The 10,406-nt window shown below is 40.0% G+C and overlaps 1 protein-coding gene across 1 annotated transcript; it reads right to left on the bottom strand.

Moving 5' to 3' along the window:
- Positions 1–4,563: 4,563 nt before the first annotated feature.
- LOC135464366 (glyoxylate reductase/hydroxypyruvate reductase-like) lies at positions 4,564–7,150 on the bottom strand. Its single transcript, XM_064741795.1, has 4 exons — positions 7,030–7,150; positions 6,418–6,589; positions 5,113–5,291; positions 4,564–4,799 (listed from the first exon to the last, which is right to left on the bottom strand). The coding sequence occupies exons 1-4, from the start codon at positions 7,148–7,150 to the stop codon at positions 4,564–4,566; spliced, it is 708 nt and encodes a 235-aa protein (XP_064597865.1).
- Positions 7,151–10,406: the final 3,256 nt, after the last annotated feature.

Raw genomic sequence — 10,406 nt, 5'->3', positions numbered from 1 at the left:
AGTTTATCAATATTTTTTGTGTAATTTTAAGGTATCCTGATGTGACATTAGTATCTGCCCAGTAGAATCCAGGTTAACAGATCAGTTTGCCCCCGCAAAATGAAAGGTCAAAACTAAAATACATGCCATACATTTCCAGGAGGTGAAAAAGTCAAATGTATTTGTTTTCAGCAAAAGTCTGTGTAAGTACAGTGGTCTGCTAAATCATGTGATACTTGAAGGGCCAGACAGAATGGTGTCATGTATTGGTTATGTGATCTGAAATAGGAATATTACCTGTATTTCTCGAGTGGGGTCGGCACGTATAAAGTCGTGTATTCAAAACAAGAATGGTAAATGTTGGAGATAAAACACTTTTTGTATTCAAGACAGAGCGAAGTGGACTGAAGATTTAAGTTTTTTTTTTCTAAATGAGAAAGACAACATGAAATCAATAAGGCTTTCTAAAAGCATCTGCATCAATATATTCAATGTCAACCGATGGGAAAGAACTTTTAGGACTCGTGGACAATTCGTACTTTTTTGATTGTACAAAATTTAAACACAGTGCCTGGACGATGGAGTACTTCATGTATTTTCCTTTAATTTTCCTTTGATCTCGTTTCGTCTGTTAAAGGACATGTGATCAGAATGTAGTCACTTTCCTGGAGCAGAAGAGCCAATGAGGAGGCGTAGACAAAACCATCCTCTTCGTCCAGCCTAGAATCTCTACGAATGGAAAGGTGGAATTTAAGTACGTCTGATTGCGACTAGAACAGTAACATACACTGATGTAAAAAAAAAAAAAAAAAAGGTGAGGGGTGGGGGATGGGGTTGGGGTGAATTCGAGCCTTTAGGGAAAAGCCTGATTTCGGCCAACCGGATACCTGGTGTTTTCTTCGATATGGCTTTCCAGTGAGAGAGGACAGTAAATATGATGGATTAGCTTACTACAAGGACACACTGTCGAAATGCAATACAAACACGGTTGATAGGACCGTTTTGGTTGCTTAATCGGTATACAGCGTCCGTCTCGAAGTCGGGACACCCGGGATCAAACCTTGGTCGAGTCTTACCAAAGACTTAAAAATTGTGCTTGTTGCTACCCTGTTTAGCACTCAGCATTGAGAGATTAGGACAAGGAAAGAGGACTAGTTGGCCCGGTGTCATAATGTGAGTGCGTGGGGTGTCATGCCTGTTGTCTTCGGCATGATACTTCAGTGGCGACATGGAGTCGTCCTGTTGCAAGAACACACATTATGTGTACACACACCTAATGACCCTCGTCGTTATATGACTGAAAAATTGTTACGTAGGCCCTAAAACCCAAAGCATACACACATACATACACACGTTGTTGATTGTTGTTTCAAAATCTTGAAACTATTAATATGTGTAAAGGTTATTTATTATTAAACTGGACGAACTAGTGTATTCATTTGAGTAAGTGTTTTAGGTTGTATTCAAGAATATTTGGCTTTGAGAGGTGCATGGGTAGAAGAATCCGGACAGAGCTCGGAGAGAACACCGCACCACACCAAATACCTATAAGCAAGCTTGCTGACGTAGAACCACATACGATCTAGTGGGCAGAATGTAAACAAACGGTCTATTGATCAGTGGGGTGTCGTCCTTGACAAATCAAATCCGTAATGGTTATCCCAGTGAGGGCTGAATTTCCAGTAACATCGTAAAATGGTTATCAAGGACGATCAGCGTGAAGGTCACGCATGCTTGTTAAATAGCTATACAGTGTCATTTACTAGCATCTTGTTAATTTTAACCTTGTTAACTTAGGGTTGCTGACATATTTTCTAAGCGGATGAAGTTGATTCTGGTGGCACTGTACTTAATGGCGGGAGGGAATTTTCTCTGGCTGGCACTTATCTCGGGGCAATGTATACCCCCAACAGCCGTAAGCGTACACAGCTCGAGGCTGTACATACCTTCCAATAGCAGTAAGTGTACACAGCACGGGGCAGTACACACCCTCCAACAGCGTAAGTATACGTAGCTGGGGCGGTACATACCCTACAATAACGGTAAATGTGCACACCTCGGGGCTGTACACACCTTCCAATAATGGTGAGTGTACACACCTCGGGGCTGTACATATCCTCCAAAAGCGGAAAGTGTGTACAGCTCGGGCTGCACAGAGGACAGTACACTCTCTCCAACAGTGGTAACTGCACACAGATCAGGGCAGAAAGTGTACAGAGCTCGAAGCTGTACATACCCTCCACTCGTGGTAAGTATACTCAGCTCGGACGTGTAAATACCCTTCAATAACAGCAAGTGTACACAGCTCGGGCATGTACATACTCTCCAGAAGGGGTAAGTGTACACATCTCGGGGAAATACATTCCTCCCAGTGTGGTAAGTGTACACAGCTCGGGGCTGTACATATCCAGCAACAGCAGTAAGTGTACACAGCTCAAGCCTGCACACAACCTCCAGCAGCGGTAAGTGTACAAAGCTCGGGGCTGTAAACAACCTCCAAGAGCAGTAAGTGTACACAGCTTAGGGCTGTACACAACCTCCAGCAGCGGTAAGTGTACAAAGCTCGGGGCTGTAAACAACCTCCAAGAGCAGTAAGTGTGTACGACTCAGGGCTGCACACAACCTCCAGTAGCAGTAAGTGTACACAGCTCGGGGCTGTACATACCCTCCAACAGCGGTAAGTGTACAAAGCTCGGGGCTGTGCGTACCCTCCAAAAGCGATATGTGTACACAGCTAGGGGATGTTTAACAAAATGTTAGGCGTGGTATCTCAAAAAGTACAGCATGTATTGACCTGAAGTTTTAACATGCATACAGAACACAATAACACAAGAAGAATATTACAGTTCTGTTCTGTGTGCATATTAATTACCGTAAATTACCAAATTCACGATTTTAGTACTTTATATATTGAGCTGAAGTTTTAAATTCATGCGTCTCCTGCAATCGAGCTCTTTCGTAGTCTTGCTAAGTTCTAACTGTATTGCATTTGTTCTTCATTTTACAGATTTTTAGCTATGAAAAGCACATCTGTATTTTAGAATACACATAGGTTTTCATATATAATATGCTAGAACTAGGTCTTGTGCGGTGTTCTTGGCTCTTATCATTGCAACATCACCGATGACTCTTGCTCGCTTCTACTTTTGAGCATCTGCCTTTTTCTTCACATAACATCTATGTATAAAAGAGAGTGGTCTTTACGGAATTGGCCTTTGGGAATTTTTTGGGGACAGTTTTTATATATATTCTTATTTCACCTTTCGACACAGATGTGAGCTGGACAAACTGGTGTGTGTTGGGGACGGTTTTGTTTTGTGTCCCGTTGTTATTGCTCCTAAAGGACAGATACAAACCACAAGATATGGATTTAGAGGCGAAAGCCGAAGACAAAGCGCCCCCTGGTGTTAGTGGATCAATTACGTCCGTACCAGGAACACCGTCCATCGTGTATACATGATGTTGTCCTAGACTATTTATAAATGAGATTTAATAAATTCATACAGTTAATGGACAAGATTTATAACTGTTAATATTTTTCCTTTTATATTATATTGGTCGGTTTTGTAAATTATAAGGGAGATTTTATATTCCTGATTGTTATTGTTTAAAACAAAACATTTTAAAGGCTGTTTTAAACAAGGTTTTGAAATTGTCCAATCTTGCATCTTTGTCTAAGAATCGTTTTAATCTTTCTCTGGTAATTTGTTCACTATTGGTTGCTTGGCGTGGTGAAGAAATGCTAGCACTCTTTGAGCATTTGAGCCGAACGCTGTCCAATGTGTGTAACACCTTTTTTAACTTATAATCTTGGGAATTTTCCAGTCAGCCTTTATATTGGCCTTTTCATTTTAATACTCTACACGACGGAGAAACAAATAGCGGGCCAACATCAGTGGGTTGCAGTTGAAGCCATGTTCAGTGCTGTTATGCTCACGTTGTCTGTACCGTGCAGTGGAACGGATACATGTGCAGAAGACCTGTCTGAACAATTCTCCTTAAATGTGCAATAGGCCTATACCAAACCAAGATAGATATGTGATAACATAACTGCGGTCCATGCTACAGTAAGGTCGTTCTGCTGGTTTTTAATCTCATGTTTAGTAATTTCACACAAACTGCTGATCATTGGACAGGCACATTTTTTACCTGAGTATTTGTTTTCAGCAAAAGTCTGTGTAAGTACAGTGGTCTGCTAAATCATGTGATACTTGAAGGACCAAACAGAATGATGTGATGTATTGGTTATGTGATCTGAAATAGTACTATTACGTGTATTTCTCGAGTGGGGTCGGCGCGTATAAAGCCGTGTATTCAAAACAAGTATGGTAAATGACTTTTGTATTCAAGACATTGCGAACTAGACTGAAAATTTAGGTTTTTTTCTAAATGAGAAAGACAACGTGAAATCAATAAGGCTTTCTAAAAGGATCTGGATCAATTTATTCAATGTTAAAGAACTTTTAAGACTCGTGGACAATTCGTACTTTTTGATTGTATGCCCACATAGTGTAAACACAGTGCCTGGACGATAGAGTACTTCATGTATTTTCCTTCAAGTTGTTTTAGTCGTTATTTATGATTCTACATGGCGTTGATCTCTGTCAAGCCATCCAAGGCTTTGTACACAGCTTCCCGGAAGACATTTTCTATGGATCTATGTGTACAATAACCACAATGGTTTGTGATGATGACATTGGGGAGGCTCAAAAGTGGGTGACCCGTGGGAAGAACTGGCGGACTGGTGACATCCAAAGCGGCAGATCGTAGCTTTCCCCTCTGCAAGGCATCCAGCAATGCATCTTGATCTATTATTTCGGCTGAAAGCATGGAATGAACACATTGAATATTAAATACTCAGTGCAGGTATGTTCTAAGTAAAAATATTACTTTTATGAGGATGAATTTTGAATGGTATATTCCTTCACGTTTCCTTTGAAGAGTGGTGAATTTCATGAGGTCAAACAAAATAAAATGTTTTAAACGGGTAAATTTTGAGTGATGAGTCCTTTGTAGACTGTTCAGGTAATAACATGTTTACATATGGTATACTTATGGTATGGTTTTTATTCAGTGGCGAGGATTTTATTTAAGGCGATGCATGGAAAGGAAGTGATTTTAATCAGGATATACCTCTTGCGACGTTAACGATGGCCGCTGAAGATTTCATCATTTTGAATTGCTCCCGGCCAATCATTAGCCTCGTTTCGTCTGTTAAAGGACATGTGACCAGAATGTAGTCACTTTCTTGGAGCAGAAGAGCCAATGAGGAGGCGTAGACAAAACCGTCCTCGTCGTCCAGCCTGGAATCTCTACGAATGGAAAGGTGGAAGTTAAGTACGTGTGGTTGCGACTGGAACAGTAACATACACTGTAATATGGATGAATTATGTAAAGAAAAAGTGTTTTGGGGAATTCGAACCTTTAGGGAAAAGACTGATTTCGGCCAACTGGATGCATGGTGTATTCTTTGATATGGCTTTCCGGTGAGAGAAGACAGTAAATATGATGGATTAGCTACTACAAGAACACACTATCGTAAAAACAATAAAAACACGGTCGACAGGACCACTTTTGTGGCCTAATGGGTATAGAGCGTCCGCCTCAAAGTCGGGAGACCCGGGATCAAACCCTGATAGAGTCCTACTACAGACTTTATAAATGGCGCGTTTTGCTATCCTGCTTGGCGCTCAGCACTGAGAGATTTGATCAAGAAAAGAGGACTGGTTGACCCGGTGTCATAATGTGACTGCATGGGGTGTCATGCCCGGTGTCTTCGGCATTATACTTCAGTGGCGGCATGGAGTCGCTCTGTTGCAAGAATAAACAATGTATGTACACATACTTAATGACCCTTCGTCGTTATATGACTGAAAAATTGTTGAGTAGGTTGAATAAGACCTTTCTAAGTCATATCACAGAATAATACTGAATAGTTTGGAAAAGTATTCAGTTAACATGTTGAATATTCTATAAATGTTCAGAAAACAAGTCTTTCATGGTTTCACACAGCGAATGTTCATTAGACAACTCACGGAACGGTTGGGAGCAACACACTTTATGCCACTTGCCATGGGACTGAATCTCCCACTCTCTCCACATACGCCGCAGAACTGGTTAACTATGTCCGCAATAACATATAGCATAAACGACTCAAAACTGACATATTGTTCATATGTGGTTATGCCTGATATGTTATTAATAATCACATCAATACATTATTTCTGATAGCGATTGGTGGTGATCAGCATTTGGATATTAGTCACTATTTTCATACTGAGCCGAACTGACCAAGTGACATTCAAATAATAAAACCATTATGTGTTTGTGCATATACAACTCTAAGTAATAAAAATAAGTTAGTTAAGAACTGGCAGGACGTAGTGTCATTCTTCATTATAAATTTACGTCCAATGAAAATCCTGGCCATCCCATTACCTGGCCCGCCTGTTGTAGTATACAATGCGCGTGTCGAAGATCCGAGCGCACTTGGCGACTTTAGTTCCTATTTTGCCCAGGCCTATCACGCCGAGGGTGGATCCAGACAGTCCAGGAGCGGGGTCTGTCATACTACCGACACATTTCACTGCAGTTTTGACTTCTTGTACCTCTGCAATTAAACAGGCATTTATTTATTTATTTATTTAGTTTGGTTTATGTTTTACGCCATATACTAAAAATTATTTCACTTATACGACGGCGGTCAGTATTATGGTGGGAGGAAACCAGGCAGCTCAGGAGCACCCGCAAGTTTCTGGTAGACCGTCCACGTATGACCTGACAGAAACCAGCATAAGCTGGCTTGAACTCATGGCGAGAGGCTCCTGGGGCACCACCACTAGGAACCCTAACAGACAAGGACGGAGTTCTGGCGACTCTATAACGCAGATACTATAACGACGAAGAGAGAGGAAACATGGAAAGTGACTGGAATAAATGGCAAAAATTACGGACAAATACTGACTATTTTTCAGGTTTCTATATCACCATTTGTACGAAATGATATCGCAGCAAGCTTTTTCGTATTTATCTGGTAAAGTCTATACTTACTTTTGATAAAATCCCTGGCCGTAGCTAGGATTAACAGGAGGGCATGCTCGGCCGTCGCCTCGGAATAAGACACACAGTTATACACACGAATCCCCAGCTGTTTATACTTCTCCATGTCCATGTGGTCAAACCCCGTGGACACACAAAACGACAGCCTTAAGGTTAGGAAACAACTGTGGCCGAGTTTCGATGGTCAACGTCACGAGTCGCAGTAACTGCCAAATGCTGCCTGGATCTCCAGCCCTAATGTAGGGTTGTCAGTAAGTCCTTTAGCCAGACCAGGTGGAAATGACATTCCAAGAGTTTTTCACAGTTGGGTGGAATTCCAAAATGTGGTTCTTCTGAACGAGGAAACCAAACCAGTGCATGAGGCTTAGTACGAGATTCCATCGTGGCACGAAATCAAATATACTGGTAGCTTATCTACGGTAACTTTCTTTTTATAGGTCGCATTGTTAGTGAAATATGCGTCCACATGTTTGGTACCTCAGAGTTATGAATTGAATCTAAATTGTATGTGTGGGAAAATTAGTCACACATGTGAGAATACCACTGTTCACATTTTCCAAACTCATCAACACGAGAAATTCATTAATCAACACCAATGTGAATATGGTACGCATCTGAAGTGGTCTCCAACGAAAGTAAACCGCACAAACGTGGATTTAGCAAGAGTCTCTCTTCATTTTTTTGTTGGATTGTCGCTTAGTGTGAAAATAAGTGGAGTATCTATAACAGTGCTTGTATTCTCAACCACATTAAAATATGCTCAACCACAACGTCCCAGCTTGTCTACTATTATACAAAATAGGCCTTGGTCTAATGAAACAGTACCCATGTACCAAACTTTACGCATAAAAGGTGCACTGTCATTACCAAGCTGAGAACGCGTGTTCTAACGGCATTCTATAAGCTGAACAGCTCAGAAGATCGGGAATAGAAACGGCCGTGTGGTCTACACTGTCATCAAGATTCTAGGTCTTGATTATCTGGTGTCCCAATTTCAAAACCCTAAGGCCTATAAAATATCAATGACCAAGGACGGTCTTAGTGAACACAAAATCCTGTTTGAGGGACCTTAGTAAGTAACGCTATAGGTCGTCTATTTTCATCATCGTTTCTTCAATTCAATTCAAGTAACGTTTGCAAAACTGAAACGTTCAATATAGATGATCTAATTCCAATGTTTTACCTCAAATGTTCACGAGATTTTACGCTAAAAATATAATATGGATCCTAAAATAAGTACATGTAAATTACCTGAAAATTACCTTAAATGGTACAGATATATACTTGCTATTTAGGGAAGTGTATCAGAATATAACATGAAAGCCTTTTTATAGCCCCTTGCCAAAAACCTGACCATCATCGACAGCTTTTCTTTCTGAAATATTGCTAAGTACGCGGCCTTAATCTTCAATGATACCCATAAAATAATTTCTCCGGTTTTTTGACGGTGATTTAAATACAAAAAAGCGATGGTTAATGGTAATACAAGTGGTTTTTCTTTCATTTAACGCCTTAGTTAAAACTTTGCCCTTGGGGTAGATTGTCTCCCTACACTGCTTCCTCTGCATAATTTTCTAAGTGTTCAAAGATGACCTGTATGAATTACTTAAGTGAAGAGAGACACAGAAAGCAATGCATTGGATATATAGTAAAAGGTTGAGTACTTTAACAAGGAAAAATGGTTGTCAGGAAACAATAGTCAGGTAAAAAAAAGGTTCCTGTTCAATGATCAGCAGTTTGTATGAAATTACTAAACGTTAGATTAAAGTAAAAACCAACAGAGCGACCTTACTGTAGCATGGACCGCAGTTATGTTATCACATATCTATCTTGGTTTGGTATAGGCCTATTGCACATTTAAGGAGAATTGTTCAGACAGGTCTTCTGCACATGTATCCGTTCCACTGCACGGTACAGACAACGTCAGCATAACAGCACTGAACATGGCTTCAACTGCAACCCACTGATGTAGGCCCGCTATTTGTCTTTCGTCCTGTAGAGTATTAAAATGAAAAGGCCAATATAAAGGTTGACTGGAAAATTCCTAAGATTATAAGTTAACAAATGTGTAACACAAATTGGACAGCGTTCGGCTTTAATGCTCAAATAGCACTGGCATTTTCTCGTCACGCCAAGCAACCAATAGCCATCAAATTACCACCGAAAGATTAAAACGATCCTCAGACAAAGGTGCAAGATTTGACAATTTCAAAACCTTTCAACCTTCAAAATGTTTTGTTTTTCAAACAATAACAATCAGGAATATAAAATCTCCCTTATAATTTACAAAACCGATCAATATAATATAAAAGGAAAAATATTAACAGTTGTAAATCTTGTCCACTAAATGTATTGTTGCATAAATTTATTAAATCTCATTCATAAATAGTCTATGGCAACATCATGTATACCCGATGGACGGTGTTCGTGGAACGGGCTTAATTGATCTACTATCACCAGGGGGCGCTTTGTCTTCGGCTTTCATCTCTAAATCCATATCTAGTCGTTTGTATTTGTCCTGCAGCAGCAGTAACAATGGGACACAAAAGAAAACCGTTTCCAACAAGTCTGTCCAGTTCACATCTACAGGGAAAGATGAAACAAAAATATATATAAAAAACTGTCCCCAAAAAATTTCCCAAAGGCCAATGCCGTAAAGACCACTCTCTTTTATACATAGATGTTATGTGAACAAAAAGGCAGATGCTCAAAAGTAGAAGCGAGCAAGAGTCATCGGTGATGTTGCAATGATAAGAGCCAAGAACACCACACAAGATCTAGTTCTGGATATTATGCATGAAAACCTATGAATATTCTGAAAAACAGATGTGCTTTTCATAGCTGAAAATCTGTAAAATGAAGTACAAATATAATACAATTAGAAGTTAGATTTGGCAGTAAGGCTACGAAAGAGCTCGACGGCAGGAGACACATGGATGTAAAACTTCAGCAATTCCAGTCATCTCCAAGGAATCGTGTTCACCAAGCGACGACAATATGGCTCTCATTTTGCTACAAAAACTCAGTACAACTCCAATGTGTCTACTAATCATCAACAAGGCCTGGTCCCTTCACATTGTTTTAATGTTAGTGTACGTTTAAAGGGTGACAAAAATACAACAATTATGTAATTCTAGACCACCGTCTAATAAACTGCAATTAGCATCACTACGTTTTTTTTTGTTTGTTTTTTTTTTTACCAAATTCTGCTTAAGTTATGGAGCCAAAGGATATGTGCTTTGATGTGCTTTTTAAGCATTTACATGAAGAGCTGGAATAAATCCCTAAATGAGATAAATTGACAAGAGACGCTGTACGGAGAATTAATACATGTTAATGATACCAGATAATCTCTTGACCATATACCT

The sequence above is a fragment of the Liolophura sinensis genome, chromosome 1, assembly GCF_032854445.1.
Source record: "Liolophura sinensis isolate JHLJ2023 chromosome 1, CUHK_Ljap_v2, whole genome shotgun sequence".
Lineage (NCBI taxonomy): Eukaryota > Metazoa > Mollusca > Polyplacophora > Chitonida > Chitonidae > Liolophura > Liolophura sinensis.
This window is presented reverse-complemented; position numbering and strand designations above follow the sequence as displayed.

Coding starts and splice junctions, on each gene's coding strand:
- LOC135464366 (XM_064741795.1), bottom strand. CDS start 7,150: ATGGACATGGAGAAGTATAAACAGCTGGGGATTCGTGTGTATAACTGT. Junction 6,590..7,029: donor GGCCAGGGATTTTATCAAAA/GTAAGTATAGAC, acceptor GTTTAATTGCAG/AGGTACAAGAAGTCAAAACT. Junction 4,800..5,112: donor CATCGTTAACGTCGCAAGAG/GTATATCCTGAT, acceptor CCATGCTTTCAG/CCGAAATAATAGATCAAGAT.